Source organism: Primulina tabacum, chromosome 18 (assembly GCF_025594145.1).
Source record: "Primulina tabacum isolate GXHZ01 chromosome 18, ASM2559414v2, whole genome shotgun sequence".
NCBI lineage: Eukaryota > Viridiplantae > Streptophyta > Magnoliopsida > Lamiales > Gesneriaceae > Primulina > Primulina tabacum.
In genome coordinates, this window is record NC_134567.1 from 2,698,428 (window position 1) to 2,717,255 (window position 18,828).

The following is an 18,828-nucleotide window of genomic DNA, read 5'->3' on the forward strand; positions in this document are numbered from 1 at the left end:
TTTCATGTTTCGAGTTTTGAAAAATTTGATCGTTTGACTAGTCCAAAAAGATCTACCGATGTAAAAAATGTTAAATATTTTATATTATAATATATTATATTATTTTATTAATATAATATAATATTTTTAAAAAAAGAAAATGAATTGAGTCGGTGAAATTAATATTGAATTCCACCGAACTCATCAGAAGATATGTTAACAGATGAGAAGTGAGAGAAAAAGAGGAGATAAGGTTTTTGATTTTCTTTTCAATCGTGCGACTTATCATTTATCCAATCGACGAACTGACTTCAGTCCTGGGATCGTTGACATGAGGTCTTCGATTTGAAGTATAAATTTTATAGTTTTAATGATGTTTGAAATTCGTCGATTTCTGGAATAAATCTGATAAATTGTTAAATCACACTAAAATTGAAGATTATTGAATAGTGTATGATTTTAACGAAGTAGAAAAGATTACAGTGGTGTTATTTTGAATTATTCATAATTTGTTATAATTAAGGCTTTTTAATCTTTGGATTGAGATTGAAGAGTTGTTTGTCAGTTATTATTAATTCTGATCGTATATTCGAAGTCTACGAAGTATAGACTACACGTTGATATAAAATTTTCGTAGTTTAACGGATGTTGTAAAATAGCCTATTATTAGGGTGTATTTTATGTTAGTATTGTGAATTAAATACACCAGAATATGAAATTGTTGAACGATAAGAATTTATAATCGAGTTTTATATCTCGTTGAATTAATTGTTGTTGGGCTATTTGATGTTGTATATTGAGGCTGTTATGATTGTGTTGATACGGTGACAATGATCTGATAATCATTGTTGAATTATTTAGATATGTCACAAGCATCGGGATCAAAGAAATAGCTAGATTTTATATATACTCGATTATCAGGTACGTGTTGACGTACGAGCATATGTTGTTATTGTTTAGTATTGATGAATTCTATTGCGTTGAACGATGATAAATCACTGGAATTGGGTGATTTGATATTATATCTGTTGTTGTTTATTATTGTTGATGTTGTTGGCTGTCGTTGTTGGGAGACGTCACGTTGATGTTGTTCGTTCAACGATATTGTTGTCGCCGAAGTTGGGGTGCGACGTATCGTTGATGTTGTTGTTCGTTCAACGATATTGCTGTCGCCGGAGTTGGGGTGCGATGTATCGTTTATGTTGTTGTTCGTTCGACGATATTGTTGTCGCCGGAATTGGGGTGCGACGTATCGTCGATGTTATTGTTGCAGTGTGCTATTGTTGAGATTTTTTATGGCTGATTGTCCAGAAACGGCAAAGGGGGTATTTCTGTTATAATTTCAGTTATATTTTATGTTGTTAATATAACTGTTATATATTACGATGATGATTGTTGTGTATGCTCACTCTTTGGGGACTTTTTCTGTTAGACAGGTTACAGGACTATGCTGTGAGACATGATAGAGGTGAAGGACTAGGTGTGTCTAGTTATTGTTATTTTAGTTGTGTGTATGTATTTATTATACTGTTTCTGCTGCACTGATGTAGATAGTGTGATGATTGCACTATTTTGTCGTATATGCTTTATATTATTACGTCGTTTTAAAGAAAATTTTATGCATATAACGTCACATGTTGTATGATTACGTGGCGAGGTTTGGGGCGCCACAATCTGGTACTTTGAGATGATACAAAACATAAATTGCCCCCTGTCTACGGCCTGTCCCAATCAACCTATGGGATCGCGGGTCCTGCACATAAAAATTTGAGAAAGAGAAGTAGATTAAGTATCTAGATTTGAGAAAGAGAAGTAGACTAATTATCCAGACACAACATAATTGATTTACCGAAACAAGATTAAGTGTAAGATTGGGAATATAGTATTCATCAGGAAGAGATAAACAACACGTAACCAGAGAACCAACACCTACTAATGACATCGGTGTACCATCGACAGTCACAATTTCAATTGAAGAATTGTAAGACAGAGAAACAAAAGAGGACAAATCAGGAGACATATGATGATATGCTCTAGAATCCAAGATCACACGGAGGAAGATATACCTGAAGTGCCAGAGAATGACAAACCTATATGTGAAGAAGCTGACATTACATGAAGCTGTGAAATAAGGAACTGTTGAAACTGCTCAAATAAATACGGATCCAAAGACGGTGCAACCACTGCATTGCTAGACCGAAGTGGTCGATATGTCCACTGGTTTGATAGATTATCAGGTGTCCATGGAGTGTTCTAAGATGGGTTCTGCTGTTGTGATTTCCGTGGAGTGTTATGTGGTCGTTGTTGTTGTTGTTGTGCTTTTCCTCTACTCAACAATAATGGGCATTGAGCTTTCCAGTGCCCCTTCTCTTTACAAAAAACACACTCATTTTGAGAAACCTTTGTATTTGACATGTTTTGCTGATTAGCTTGAGGTCGTTGGGGAGCTGCAAAGACAGATGGTGTAATTGGGATTGTCCCCTTGTCAGCATGAGACTTAAGACGATCTCTTCAACTAACAGAAGGAAGAGGGCTGCGATGAATAATCGTCCCACGCAAATCCTCAAAATCATTCTGAAGTGCCATAAAAAACTGTACCAATCATCTTTCTTCTCTCCGAACAATATAAAGTGAGAATGCTCGATCTTCTGCAGATTAGATTAATGCCGATTGATCCCAGAGTCTCGACATAGCATAATAAAAATCTTGGATGCTCATACCTTTCGGCTTAAGGGCACAAATATCTGTGTAACACCTTTCTTTTATACTTGACACGATTTATGATACTTATACTCATAGTCAAAATAGGGTTTGAATGATATACTTATATTATGAAGCAATTCAAATCAGGGGTATCAATTTGACGGTTTATAAAAATTTTGTAATGATGTCCCTACATTTTGTAAAAGCCAAAAACTCAAGCAACAACATCTATACATACGTATAAGCATGTTTTTATATACAAACATACATTGTATCGTTATATATATAGTAATAAAAATCGTTTCAAACCCTGACATAAAATCTATTATAATACATATGCGGAAGCTATACAATAAGACGTCCAGGTTCTTGTCGAGGTAAGGCACGTCACAAGCATCCATTGGCGAACCGGCATCCTATGTATGTTCATTACCTGATCCTGTAATACATGAGTTACGTGAGTTTATAAAACTCAATAAGTTGGCACTTATACATATCAATATGCATCGAAGAATTATACATATCAAGTCGTGATCAACAATGAATCTTTAAACCATTTCGCACCATAGCATATATTCATGTTCATTTTTGTACTTGAGCCTCATTAGTTGAATGTCTTTCATATTTAATACATGACAATGGAATACGGTGCTATTTTTCATCAATAATCATACTAACAATGTACATATAACAATAATCAATGGAAAGCATTTGAAATTCATAATATTACTCGTGTATTACTTCAAGAACATGCCAAATTACAGTCCAAGCGTATGAATACTGGTTTGAGACGATGTTTCTCGCTCCTATGCTGTCAAATATATCAATAATCAAATCACTATGTTTATACTAGATGAAAGTCACTCCTACATATATAACAATTAAAAGAGATGAAAACTTACACCCCAAGGATGTTGTTGTGATGAAGAACTAAATTCTAACTTCAAAATGATGAAGAAGAGGAAGAAAAGATCACGTGGAAGAAGAGTTTGTTGTGTTCTCTCAAGTTTTTGTTGTGAAGGAAGTTGAGGAAACGGAGGAGATGTTTAGAAAATTCGAAACTTATCCTTTTCTATACTCAGCGGCGCTCGGGCAGTAGGATCTTACCGCTCGAGCGCGGAACATTCTGCCAAAGTACTGAATTTTTGGTGTAAGGGCGCTCGGGCAGTAAGATATTACCGCTCGGGCGTTAACCCTTCTGTCCCTGCACACAGTTTTATCAAAGATTGCTCCAGAAATGTTTCTCCCTTTCATAATCTGAAAACGTATTAAACATGAAAGTTGTATCTCTATGTCTTGGCTTGCTTCTCCAATTGGTTTAATGTCATTTTAAGGTCTGAGAAAAAGTTATACTCATTCTCTCAACATGTGTCAGTGAAAGAATGATGATACATACGACACACTTCGAGGCACTTTTGGCTTGTCTTCCACAATGATTTGGACAAAATTCAAAACATGAAAATTGTAGCCTTATATCTTAGCTTTCTAATGGTTGTAGCCTCACACAATTTGGATCAATATCCAAATAATTATGCTTAAACCCGTAAGAATTACCATATTTTCATATCATTTCCTGTAATTCCATACCAACTTTCATTACACTACTTTACTTACACGTCGTACCATCACTATTTAGATACATATTAATTCTCAATACACCATGGACAATATAAAAATCACATTCAATCTCACTATCGATATCTCAATCAGCACGTGAAACATAATTAGCCAAATAACCACATACTAAATCACATAAACGCATTATTAATCATTTGTACGAGTAACCGGACATTACAATCTGTCTCCAATTGATATTTTTTAACAAAATTAGACTGCGTATACAAGCGTGCTAGATGATCCCAAACCTTCTTAGCGATCTCGTATTTTGCCAATTGAGCACGAATTGAGTGCGCAACAGAATTATTAATCCACATAATAATTTTCAAATTATCTGCCTCCCAAACATCCAACGACGCAGCATAGTCAGGCTTTGTCTGGTCTGTAGGCTTGTCTCACACACCTGTGACATCAGCCCACATCGATTTCTCCCGCAAGAAATTCTTCATAACATGCCCCATACGAATAATTTTTTTCATCCAATTAAATATTAATCGACTGAAGAGAATCGTCTTTACGAGTAGTCATGATACCAAAACCAAACAAAATCGAACAAATAAAAAAGATACAATGCAAAAAAGAAATTATACGTGATTACTAAAGAAAAACTATACGAACGAAAGCTGTGAATGGATTAACAGTTCTTCTCTACAATTGACAGATCCATGAGATAGAAGCTCTGATATCAAATAAAGAGAGTTGGTAAAAACTTAAATTACAGTCTTATGATATCGATGATAAACATAAATCTGCCTCAATTTTGAAATAAAATACTTTATAAAATTGAGGCAGATTTATGTTTGAATCTCTCAAATTTTGTTAACCCAGTATGGCTTTTAAATTTAAAAATTTTACACTATGACATATTTATAATTTAATTAAAATTTGTATAGTTTAATTTTATCAAAAAGTAAAAATTAACTTGAATTTTTTTAAAAAACAATTAGCATATAATTGTACAAGCCCGTACCTCTAAAAGTGTATTACCTGCCACCTTGAAAGTTGGAACCTCAAGCAGGGGTAAGCATGTCCGGTTTGTCGGATAAGATACCCAACAAATCGGATAATCATTTCAACCACCCGAGCCCTACCCTAATTGTTTAATACCCCAAATTTCCTCGTTAATCTCTAAAGCTTGAAAATATTTTCAATTAAAATGGTCATAAACCTCTTGACTGCATTTTCATATTTTCCCGAGTAATATTCCTTTAATTATTAATTAATATGATTAATTACATCAAAATCTGAAACATAACAAGAATTGCAATGTTGAATATATGTCGGTACCCACACTAACCCGAAAAAAGGGTCCGTATACAAATACGAACCCGACATTTTGAAAGAATAACCCGACTACTTTGGGTACCCGATACCCGAGCTTCCACCTCTACAAATATAAGGGAAGTAAAATCTGAAGCAGAATCTCCCTTCTCAAGCACCAAAACAACCCAGAATTCAAAATTAGAGTATCCACCCTGGCCATTTGAACTGATACAAAATAAAATAAAAAGCAAACTGTAGATAGTGTAGGCGTTTGATTGAAAATGCAATTTTAGGCACCACAAGATTCCAACATCTGTATTCATGATCACCGAAAGTAAAAGCTACAAAAACAAACAAAAAACATCAACTGGGAGGTGCTCCACCAGAACCTCGACCAAAACCAGGACGTCCACCAGAACCCTGCTAGGTTAAAGAAAATTAATGTTTCTATATGATATGAAACAGAGTTCGATTTATTCATTTTCACGTCTAGTATAAGAAAATAACTATTTAGTACAAACTCACAAGTAAAACCGGTTTGTGAAGAAACAAAATGTAACAGGAAAGGTGATATATAACTATTTCCAATAACAAAAATTACCATGCATACCAGAAAATTTATTCTCAACGGAAACATTCTGCACCCCCACAGCCCACTTCAGTTAAGACCAAAGTTCTAAGAGGGAAAGGTGATATTCAACTACCTCCAATAACAAACTACGATATGTAATCATGATGTCTGTGCACATAACAAGCTCAAACAAGCCTTGATAAATACTCAAAATTGATTGATCCCATTAAGCATAGTTGCTTAGTCTAACAAAAAGAAGTTAACTGCCATACTAAAATAATTATGCATCCTGATTCCTGAAATACTTATGGGTAGACTATGCTATCAAACCAAAAATAATATTGACAAATATCATGAGAAAAGAAGAAAACCCTGATCAATGAAAATTAATATCAGAACAAGAGAACGAGGATTACCCTGAAGGCAGGTTGGTAATCAGCTGGTGCTCCACCCTTGTCACCGCCAAATTCACCTGGTGGTCCTCTTGGCCCAGCGCGGTAGCCATCTCTATCACCAAATCTTGGCCTGTCACCCTCGAATCTGGGAGGTCCACTGTACCACAAAACCAAGTACTTAAACTAACATATCTGAGGAAATGTTATTAAACACGTTCAAAAGTCCATTCCTCCAAAACAAAATAAAGACAAACTAACCCATGAATATACCTAACACATAAAAACGACCAAGAAAACAAACATAGCTCGTTCTTAAGATCCCAAATACATACCACAGCTACAATAAGAAGTAAAATCAAACTGCAGGACATAAAAACCAGACTCAATCCCACAGCAGTCATAAATACGCAACCAAATAGAATTATATTTATTTACCGTGGACGGTCACCAGGGGGACCACCCATTGGACGGCCGAGGGGCTTGGCAGACTTCTTCAGCGTGGCAGGCACGATCTCCGATGGCAGATTGAGGTATGTGCGCAGGAACTCAATGCCATCATTGGTAAGGTACCAATAATAATGCATCCACGCGAATGTCTCACGCACATATTCCTTCGATTTGAAGCTCTGCATCAGCTTGATAACCTGGAGATTGGGCACATCAATTTCCGGATGCTTCGCGAGATTATAATCCTTCTTCGCAAAGCACACACCCTCTGAAATACACAAAAAGAAAATCCTGTAAGAAATAGCATATTCATAAATCTTCGCATGTCAACACAACATATCACTGCATCCAACAAACTAAAGAAATTTCCGAACAAATACACCAAAATAAGCATCAAAACTGACAAGCACAAACATAAATTTCCATATCGGGCTTCGAAGCGAGGACATAACAGCAACAAAAACCTGACCTTGGAAGAGGTATTTTGAGATCTCTCTCCTGTTCTTCTCCGGGATGATCTGAAACAGAAAATTCATTACAATGACAAATAAATTGATACGTAAATCATGTATAATACATGAAAAATAACAGAAAAATAGCGCTTAGTGATGATTGAGATGAGCAATTTCACCATGACTACTGAGTACTGAGCAGTTGGCGACACAGCAGCAAACGCAGAGAAGATTACGAGGGGATGCGAAACGAAAACCCTACACGGTTTCAATATTTAGAGATTTGGGTTAATTACCTGATGGGCTTTATATGACCCCTGTCGAAAACCCAAATGAGGCCCAATGAAACGACCGACAAAAGCTTTCCCACTTAATCCATCTATTATGAATTTAATTAATTTTAATCAACTTGTTTTGAATTATCAGAAATAAATATAGAGATTTCCTTTTAAATTCATATTTCTATAGTAGTAATTAAATTTATTTATTTAATAATCTTACGGTAAAATTCAATTGACAAAAAAATCATATTGTCTTTATTTAATTTGGATATACATTTTTTCTAGATTTTGTTTTTTCATTAGCGGTAATCATCACTAATCAAAAATCACAACTATAAACCAAGTATTTTAGGTTTCACTTGACTATGGATTTGACGCTAGAAATTGTTGGTCCAACGTGCGGAATTTGAGATAATAAAATCCGAAAATAAAGAATAAACTGGACACCGAGATTTACGTGGAAAACCCCTAAAAATTATTAGGGTAAAAATCACGGGCAAGATGAAAAGAATTCCACTATAATATTTTGTGATGTACAACTCACTCACTGTGTTTTCAAAGAGAACACACACTCTCTTAATACAAGAAAACAAACACCTCACAAATATTATAGAACTAAGCACTCAAATGCTTATAAGATGAGAGAAAACTCAAAGAAGTGATGATTTCAGAATGAATGGAGAAGCTCTATTTATAGTGCCCCTTATCCGTGTGAAAAACGCGTATTCTCATTTTCAGTCAAACTTCTGCCGCATTTAATACATGTTGGCTTCCTTTCTTGACTATTAAATAGTCTGCCACCTTTGGCCCCGCCTATTGCCGACATTTCTCCCACTTGGAGATTTGATTGAAAATCAAACACATCTCCACATATTCTTTCAATATTGCCATTGCATGCTGCTTACGTTTCTGCTATGCCACTTGAGGATCTACACCATTCAAACTTATCAGTGTTCACTGGCTTGGTCATAAAATCAGCTATGTTATCCTTTGTATGGATTTTCTGCATATTCACGCTTCTTTCTACTACTACTTCTCGTACAAAGTGAAATTGTACTCCAATGTGTTTCGTCCTGGAATGAAAGGCTGGATTCCTTGTGATGTGCAAGGCACTCTGACTATTACAAAACAAGGAAACATTCTCTTGTTTGTGCTCGATCTCCTCCAATAACATTTTAATCCATATTGCCTCCTTGCAAGCTTGAGTAGCTGCCATGTATTCTGCCTCTGTTGTAGATAACGCCACAACTGTCTGCAGTTTTGAAACCCAGCTTACTGCTCCTCCTGCAAGTGTAAACACATAACCAGTAGTAGATTTTCTCTTATCAGGATCACCTGCATAATCTGAATCGACATAGCCCTGAGTGTAAAATCTGATCCTCCATAACATAATGCAGCATTTGAGGTACCCTTAATGTATCTAAGGATCCTCTTAACAGTGCTCCAATGCTCTCGTCCAGGATTCGCCATATACCGACTAACTGCTCCCACTGCTTGAGCAATATTCGGTCTTGTACAGATCATGGCGAACATCAAACTTCCCACTGCTGATGCTTATGGTACTCGAGACATCTCTATCCCCTCTGCTTCACTGCTAGGACACATCTCGGAGGATAACTTGAAGTTAACAGGAAGAGGGGTCGATATTGGCTTACTATCTTGCATGTTGAAGCGTTGCAAGACTTTCTTCAAATAATTTTTCTGGGAAAGCTAAATCTTTCTGTTACTTCTGTCGCGGTGAACTTGCATCCCTAGAATCTTGTTTGCTGGTCCCAAGTCCTTCATATCAAATTTCCTAGTCAATTGTGCCTTTAATCCTTGGACCTGATCTTTGTTGGGTCTGCTACCAACATGTCGTCTACATACAACAACAAAATGATATAATCATCACCAGACCTCTTGAAATACGTACAAGGGTCTGCACTCAATCTGTTGTATCCAAGGCTCATGATATAGGAATCAAATCTCTTGTACCAACAGCTCGGCGCCTGTTTGAGACCGTACAGAGATTTGTTCAACCTGCAAACCAAGTTCTCTTTGCCTTTTTCCGCAAAATCTTTTGGCTGGAGCATATAGATTCTTCTTCAAGATCTCCATGAAAAAACGCTATTTTCACATTTAGCTGTTCTAGATGTAGGTCAAACACCGCACACAATGCCAGCTCCACTCTAACTGTTGTAAGCCAAACCACATGAGAAAATATCTCATTGAAGTCAATGCCTTCTTTCTGAGCATACCGTTTTACCATCAATCTAGCACGATACCGCTCTACTTGGTTATTGCCATCACGCTTGATCATATAGACCCATCTATTTCCGATGGCTTTCCTCCCTCGTGGTAGTGTGACAAGATCCCAAGTTTTATTCCTGTCTAATGCCTCCAATTCTTCTTGCATTGCTATCATCTACAAGGATACATCCGAGCTTTGAGTAGCCTCGTGAAAATTTGATGGCTCACCATCCTCTGATAATAGACAATATGCAATGTTGCTTTCAGTAACATAATCTGAAAGCCAAACTGGTGGTCTACTGTCTCGAGTTGACTGCCTCACATTGGAAACTTCAGACTCAACATGTTCTTGTTCTTCGTGCTCTGGTACTGCTTCACAAGAAACTTGACCTTCTTCCATCTTATTTTCCACCTGAAATATAGTAGTTTCTGAATTCAATGTGCATTTGTCTCCCTTTACTTTATCTTCCTCGAAGATAACGTCCCTCTGATGACAATCTTGTGAACATTAGGATCCCACAAGCGAAATCCCTTTACTCCATCAGCATAACCCAAGAAAATACATTTTCTGGATTTCGAATCCAACTTTGATCTTTCTTGCTCATTGTACAGAACGTACACATGACTTCCAAATGTATGCAAATGAGAATAATCTGTCGGTTTCCCAGTCTACATCTCCATCGGAGTCTTCAGATCAATCACCACTGAAAGAGAACGATTGATAATATAACAAGCGGTTTTGACAGCTTCTGCCCAAAATAACTTTTCTAGACCTGCAAGTCTTCAACATAGCTCTTGTTCTGTCCAACAAGGTTCTGTTCATCCGCTCCGCCACTCCATTCTGTTGTTGTGTGTAAGCCGTCGTGAACTGTCTTTTGATGCCTTCACGTTGACAATATGCATCAAACTCGTCACTGGTATATTCTCTTTCATTATCAGTCCTTAAACACTTGATTTTCTTTTTTGAATCAAGTTCAACCCGCGCTTTGAAATCTTTGAAGATCTGAAAAACATCTAATTTCTTCTTGATCGGATACACCCAACATCTCCTACAGAAATCATCAATGAACGAGACAAAGTATCTCGCTCCTCCTAGGGATACAACCGGTGCTTGCCAAACATCCGAATGAATCAGCTCCAATATGCTTTTGCTCCTGGCAGTAGAAGTGCCAAACTTTAATCTGTATTGTTTACTGGTAACACAGTGCTCACAAAAAGGGTAGTGACACTTTTTTAAGTCCCGGCAGCAGCTTCCGTTCTGAGAGAATTTTCAACCCTCGTTCTGACATATGCCCGAGCTTTCTGTGCCATAACACTGTTAATTCTTCTCCTGAACCAATTGATGCAACAGCTAGTTCCGCCTCTTTGTGTGTTTTTCCCAAAATTATATACACATTTGCAGCAACTTTTTCCGCCTTCATAACCACAAGCGCGCCCTTCACAATTTTCATGATCCCGTTCTCGATACGAGTTTTGCACCCGATGTCATCCAATTGCCCCAAGGACTGACGATGCGCGCCCTTCACAATTTTCATGATCCCGTTCTCGATACGAGTTTTGCACCCGATGTCATCCAATTGCCCCAAGGACAAAAGATTTTTTGTCAGTCCTTTCACATGTCGTACCTCCTATATAGTGCGAATGGTGCCATCAAACATTTTAATCTTGATAGTACCGATCCCAGCGATTTTCAAGGGCATGATCATTTCTCATGAATACAGATCCTTCTGAGACTGGTTTATAATGATCAAACCATTCTCTTCGAGACGTCATGTGCCACGTCGCTCCTGAATCCATAATCCTTGTGTCACAAAATTTGTGTCTGCCTTCTGCAATAGTTGCTGCTTCGCTGAATAATATTTCACCACCGCCTGAAGTACTGACCACATTTCCTTGAGAACTTTTACCGATACTCGTACATTCTTTCTTGAAGTGCCCTTTACCGCCACATTTAAAGCAGTAAATATTTTTTTTCTTACTTCTCGACTTTGATCTACCTCGTCTTTGGCTCCCACTGGAGTCACGGTCCATAAATCTTCCTCTTATCATCGATAAAGCCTCTGCTTGCTTTGATGTTACCAACCTATCTTCCTTATCCTTGCGCCGGCTTTCTTCTCCGAGAATCGCAGTTAAGACATCGTCGAATCTTAGAAAGCCCATAAGAATATTGTTGGTAATGTTGATGATAAGTTGATCATATGAATCTAGTAGACTTTGACGTAGAAGCTCCGAACGTTCATTTTCCCCTATTTTATGCCCCATGGAAGTGAGTTGGGCAAATAGAGTATGTAGTGTATTGATATGGTCGGTCATCGATGAGGATTTCGCCATCCGAAGAGTATAAAGCCTTCTCTTTAGGAAAATCATGTTGTGTAACGACTTGACCTCGTACATCTTTGTCAGAGTATCCCAGATAATTTTGGTTGTTTTTATCTCAGAGATACATGATAGTACTTCATCTGCAATAGCCAAGTGTAAATTGGCAACGACATTATCATTCATCTCATTCCACTTTCCATCATCCGTAATCTCCACCGGTCTATCTCCAATAGCCGCCAAGCAATTCTCCTTTCTTAAAACTGCTTGTATCTTTATTTTTCCACAGCATAAAATTGCTTCCGTTGAACTTTGCTATCTCGTACCTTCCCGCCATTATGTCTACAAGAATTTAGTAAACTGGACAAAATTAATTCCACCTTAATAAAAAATCTCAAAAAATCATTTCTGATGTGGAAGATCAGTCTATGCTGTAACCATAGAGCATACTCAGAATTTTAAGAAATTTTAAACCAAGGCTCTGATACCACTTGTTGGTCCCACGTGCGGAATTTGAGATAATAAAACCCGAAAATAAAGAATAAACTGGACACCGAGATTTACGTGGAAAACCCCTAAAAATTATTAGGGTAAAAACCACGGGCAAGATGAAAAGAATTCCACTATAATATTTTGTGATGTACATCTCACTCACTGTGTTTCCAAAGAGAACACACACTCTTTTAATACAGGAGAACAAACACCTCACAAATATTATAGAACTAAGCACTCAAATACTTATAAGATGAGAGAAAACTCGAAGAATGATGATTTCAGAATGAAGGGGGAAGCTCTATTTATAGAGCCCCTTATCCGTGTGAATACGCGTTAAAAATGCCTATTCTCATTTTCAATCAAACTTCTGCCGCATTTAATACACGTTGGCTTCCTTTTTTGACTATTAAATAGTCTACCACCTTTGGCCCCACCTATTGCCGATAGAAATTTCAAATTTGCTAGAAATTTCAAATCATTCATAATAATAAATGCTTTTGTTTGTTTGACAAAACCTCGATAATGTGTTTCAAATTAGCCAGATATTTTTTCAGACATTGAGATTAAATTTAAATTTAATATAATATGAAGTAATTTCAAATTCTTCTTTCAAATATTACATGAAATCTAAAGTTTCCGATACAAACGCAACCTTAGGTTATATTTTATTCCAATCAAGACCGAGAACTCTATTCATTTTAAAAATAATTTAGATTTTTAATATATGTTCTCAAATCAAATAATATTCAGAGTTTTTTTTAATTACGATGGAACTTGCAATCGTTATTTTTCGGTGTGCGCTAGATAAATTTTGGGATAACACGGTAACATGTAAATTATATTAGATAGTAAAACTCATTGGGCAAACCCTATGCGACAAACTCACATGAGAAAGTGTTAGTAAGAGAGATCAAACTCATAATTATTGATATAATACTCATCTACTTCAACAAGTCGAACGCCCTATGAAAAAAATCATGTTCAGATTTAGTCACAATAGTAAACTACTCTGGTTTATAACTAGACATGTCAAAACGGACTGGCGGGCGGGTCGCCATTAGGTGGGGCGGGGCGGGCCAGCCTGCCATTTTGGCAGGCCTCTAAATGGCCAACCCAGCCCAACCGACCTTGGGCCGCGGGTTAGGTGGGCCGACCCGCTTATTTTTTTAAGAAAAAAATGCTAAACATCATCACAGTAAAATGATATTATAAAATGATATTAATATTATATCGTAGTAAACAATAATATAAAATAATATTAATATTATACAATATCACGGTAAAATGATATTATAAATTAATATTATTTTTTCCCCGTCGGGTTGTTTGAGTTTTTTTCAGGTCTGGGTATTAAATTTATTTATAGATAATATTATAAAATGATATTAATATAAAATTCTATTATTTTAGTTGATGATGCTAATATATTATTTTTTTAGTTTAAAAAAACGTGTAATAGGATGGATATAAGTTTTGATTCAGGTATGATTCCTTACATTAGCAAGTGGCTGTTGGTCAATTTCTTCTGTTAAAGTTCTGTATATTGTATAAGTTTAGTATTAATACAATTAACTAAAGGCAATTAGGAACAGGAAGAGGACATCAAAGGAACGGAGAATATCATTCCTTACTAAATATAAAATTCTATCCTAATTTGGCGGGCCAGCCGGCCCCATTTAGGCACGTCCTGTCTTGGCCCGCAACCCAAACAGGCTCAGTCCTGTTGGGTTTTTTTTTAAAAAATAATATTAATTTAAAAAATATGCATTAGAATATAACAAAATAGAGATGTTTATGAAAATATTACAATCCGGAAGAAAGATTTCCGGATTCAATTAAATTTTTTTAAAAAATTAACCCGTAGCCACGGATTATTAGAATCCGTGGCTACTCTCTTCTTTAAAATGAGTGCACACCTCCGAACTCCTCACATTCATTCAACAATTTCTCTTGCTATTTCTTTTTCTTTCGGTCGTACACTCCTCCTCACTTTATTTATTTCGGTCATTCTCCTCCTCAATTTTTTTTTCTTTCGGTCATACTCCTCTCCTCAGCAAGTTCCCTTATTTTTTTCCTTTCGGTAATCTTCCTCCTCACATTCATTCAGCAAGTTCTAAGAGGTAATGTTATTATTTTTGTTTATTATATTTATTATTGTTAGTTAATTATAGTAGTTTTAAGTAATCACAATAGTTTTATTATTAATTGTCATATTGGAATTATAATACTATAATTTAGAATTTTTGTGATACAGAGAACTTTATGACCGCATGTTAGTAGTTTAAAATAATAATAATAACTATATTTAATTTTATTACAAAAATTATAAATTATATTATTGGAATTACATGTTATAAATAAGTATTATTCCACGTAGATCATATATAATTAGAGGTAAGTTAATTAGATTATGTTATATATTTATACACAAAAATTTAAGCAGAGAAGGGATATATTGCTAAATTTCACAACGTAGAACTTAGAAACACAATATTTGGGGAAAAAAAGACTGTCAATCTTTCTATTCTAATTATTAGCTAGAAGAAAAAAATCATTGAAAATAAAACTTTGACAACACTTGAATAATACCAATTTAGTACCAATAAATTTTTCGGTAAAATATGTAAATATTGCTATGGTTTTGTCGAGGGAAAAACCTTACTAATCTGGTATTGTTGTTGGTCAAATTATAGCTTTATTTAACCAATTTGCAATTTTAGTTTTAAGATGGAATCCGGGGTTTGATGTCCGGCTCTTCTATCTATAAATAGGTTCATTCTGTGTCTTTAGAAGGACACAGTTGAGTTTGCTCCCCTCTATTCTCTCTCTTGTAAAAACCCTTCTGAAGCTTGTCAATAAAAGTTTGAAGTTCTGATAACAACTTTGTAAGTTCTTACTATTTTTATTTTCTATTTTTATTTACTGTTTTAAATTTTTATTTTTCATAAGTTTAGCCTGAATGACAGGCTAAAGTATTCGTGCTAAATTATTACCTTACTATGACATGATCTATATTTATTTGTTCTTGAGATCAGATTGAGATAATAAAAGATCTATTTAAATTTTTGGAATTTAATGTAATATAAGAGTCTTTGGTTAGAACATAAGGTAAAGAGATGAACCAGGAAATGGTAAACACAATGTTCGAGTTTAACCAGGAAAAATAAATTCATGTTGTAGCCCTTTAGCCTGCTTAGCCGAGAGATGGCGTTTAAGGTGTTCATGGGTGATTTTTTATGAATTTATGATTCTGAGGTGGACCTCGGTAAAATCCTCTGTTGTTTAATTTCTTTGGTATATCTTTTATAAATCCTTTTATGTTTTGTAAAAGTTCCAAATATGAAGTCTTATATTCATTTTATTCTGGGATTTAAATTTTTCCTTTTCTTAGCTCAATAAGAGTTGAAAATGGTATATAGGCTGGAAACCAATAATCTCCATGTGTGCGAAAGCCACTAAGGAAAAGTTTGGTGTAACAACGCCACGTATCAGATTCCTCATTTTGATCCCAAGCTCCAGATGGTATCAGAGCCATGGAAATAGTCTGGATAATAATTTAGCACTTTTTATTCAAATGAATATTTTTCGGTTTTAAAGAAACTGTTCAAAATAGTTTGAATGAAGAATATGATTTACCTGATAATTTAGATTTATTGAATAAATGAACTATTCCTAAGATAGAATCTAAAATGATCTATAAGTTAGGAACCTTTGAAAAAATTGGTTTTAAACAAGTAGTTAAAACTACAGAATCATCCCTCTTCATGATAATGAGATGATTATTAAATTGTTAAACAATAAAGATATTTTACCTTATAGGAAAAATTACAGATTCATGCATATAGGTTTAATTCAAATTGCTTTTAGACCTTTAACATTAGAAGGACTACCAGAAAGCTTCATAGCAGCTTTAAGAGATGGTAGAAATTTGAATTGGAAACAATCCCTTATGGGAATAATTCAATCTAGTCTGGCTCATGGTCCAGTATATTTTGATGTTTATCCGAATTTATCTTTCTCCTTGTCTGATATTAATATATTAGATTCTTTAACATTAAATGTTAAAACTCATGGTTATAATTATACTCCTGGCACAGAAGTCATATGTATCTGTTATCGTATATATTATAAGCCATTATTTACACTGAATCCTATGTGTAAAAGAATAGATAAAAAATTAAATGAAACTATTCTTATAGAAACTAATTTTAATAGATCTAATATTACAACCCGTAGATCTATAAAATGGGAAGAAATTGAATTTCCAGAAAACTGGATAATTGAACAAGCTGTTCCTAAAAATCCTATAATAAATAGGGATTTACAACAAGTTATACAAAATAATGAAGGATCTGTACAAATACAGTTTAATAATGAACAAAGAAGATTATTGCCATCTTCTATCTATACTAGATCAAGATCTAGTAATTCTTTTATTTCGCCTTTAGATTATTTGGTGGATATTCCTCAAACTTCTAGAACTTCTACTTCTCAGATAAGAGAAGATATTGAGTCTCCTGTACAAGATACAGTAGATGAATTAATTATTAATCAGAATAATATTGTGCATAAAAGTAACTTTCAAAAAGTTAGAGAAACTGATACAGTTTCAGATATGAATTTTAGTATTTAATGGATAGTAAAACTAAAATTGATTTTACTAAAGGATCTCTTGCTAGGGCAAGGATCAATGCAGAATTTTATTTACCCAAATGGGAATCTTTCAGAAATTGGTACTTTAAAAGTTTTTCTGAAGATGAGTTTAATTATATTGTTGCGGAATTTTATAAATATTGTGATAACCAGAATAAACTGATTCATTTTGTTCCTTGGTTTTTTAAAACATTTATTATAGATTATATTTCTATTCTTGAAAGAAATTATAAACTTTCTACAGGACAGATTCAAAAATCTGTCTATCCTCCTCAACAATCTTTTATTATAGAAAAGAATAATAAAATTTTAAATTTTACTGCTTTTTCAAAATTATTTGATAATGATATGTTACAGATAACTGTTAAACATATTAATCAGATAATTGAAAAGCAGAATTATACAAATTTGTATCTTACGATAATAGGAGAAGAGATAGTTTCTCTTAAGAACCGTATTGATAAAATAATTCTGGCTATCAATCAAATTAAACCAGATGTTCATATTCAAACTAAAGAAGAAGAAACTAATATAGTTTCTATTGCTACTTCTTCTATTCAATCCCCTCCAGATATCAAGGATTTTAAATTTAAATCTTCTGTTTCTGATATAGAAAAATTATTAGAAGAAAAATTTAAAAATCTGAATTTGAATACTCTTAATAAAGAGTTTGATAATGATAATGATCATTCTGAAGAAGAAATTAATAAAATTAAATGGGCAGATAGACCTACCCAAACCAAATATTATTATAATAGACCTACTCCCATGGACGTTCTTATTGAAGAACAAGAATATATATTTGCTAATAGTTATAATGGGAAAAGTATTTATGAATGGAATATTGATGGTTTTAGTGATAAACAAATTTATAATACTGCTCACAGAATGCTTATGTATAGTACTGTGTGTAAAACTTCAGGCAATACTGATAAAAATATTGCTAAGATGATTATATCAGGTTTTACTGGACAACTTAAAGGTTGGTGGGATAACTATTTAAATCAATTCCAAAAGGAAGATATTATTAATTCTATTAAGATAGAGAATAATATTCAATCAGAAAATGTTGTTTATTCATTAATAATGACTATGATTGAACATTTTACTGGAAAATTCACTGATGACAGTGAAAAGATTCGTACTTTATTAAGTAATCTAAAATGTAAAACACTTACTGATTTTAGATGGTATAAAGATACCTTTTTATCTCGTATATATGAGATACCAGATTGTAATAATAGTTTCTGGAAAGCTAAATTTATAGATGGTTTACCTTTTCTTTTTGCTGAAAGAATTAGAAAAGTATTAAGAAAAGATGAGATTAATATTCCATATGATAATTATACTTATGGAAATTTAATTAATACTTGCATTAAAGAGGGTTTAGCTCTCTGTAATGAATTAAAATTAAATAATCAAATTAA

The 18,828-nt window shown here is 34.4% G+C and overlaps 1 protein-coding gene across 1 annotated transcript; it reads right to left on the reverse strand.

Annotated features, from left to right (window-relative positions):
- Positions 1-5,704: 5,704 nt before the first annotated feature.
- Positions 5,705-7,699, reverse strand: LOC142533782 (small ribosomal subunit protein eS10z-like). The gene is made up of 5 exons (XM_075640672.1): positions 7,607-7,699; positions 7,445-7,493; positions 6,964-7,243; positions 6,550-6,685; positions 5,705-5,982 (listed from the first exon to the last, which is right to left on the reverse strand). The coding sequence occupies exons 1-5, from the start codon at positions 7,607-7,609 to the stop codon at positions 5,926-5,928; spliced, it is 525 nt and encodes a 174-aa protein (XP_075496787.1). The 5' UTR covers positions 7,610-7,699; the 3' UTR covers positions 5,705-5,925.
- Positions 7,700-18,828: the final 11,129 nt, after the last annotated feature.

What these genes read in the sequence shown, in the direction of transcription:
- LOC142533782 (XM_075640672.1), bottom strand. An exon ending in CCCCCTGGTGACCGTCCACG is followed by an intron (nt 6,686 to 6,963) that starts GTAAATAAATAT and finishes TTTGTGGTACAG; the next exon opens with TGGACCTCCCAGATTCGAGG. An exon ending in ATTACCAACCTGCCTTCAGG is followed by an intron (nt 5,983 to 6,549) that starts GTAATCCTCGTT and finishes TTAACCTAGCAG; the next exon opens with GGTTCTGGTGGACGTCCTGG.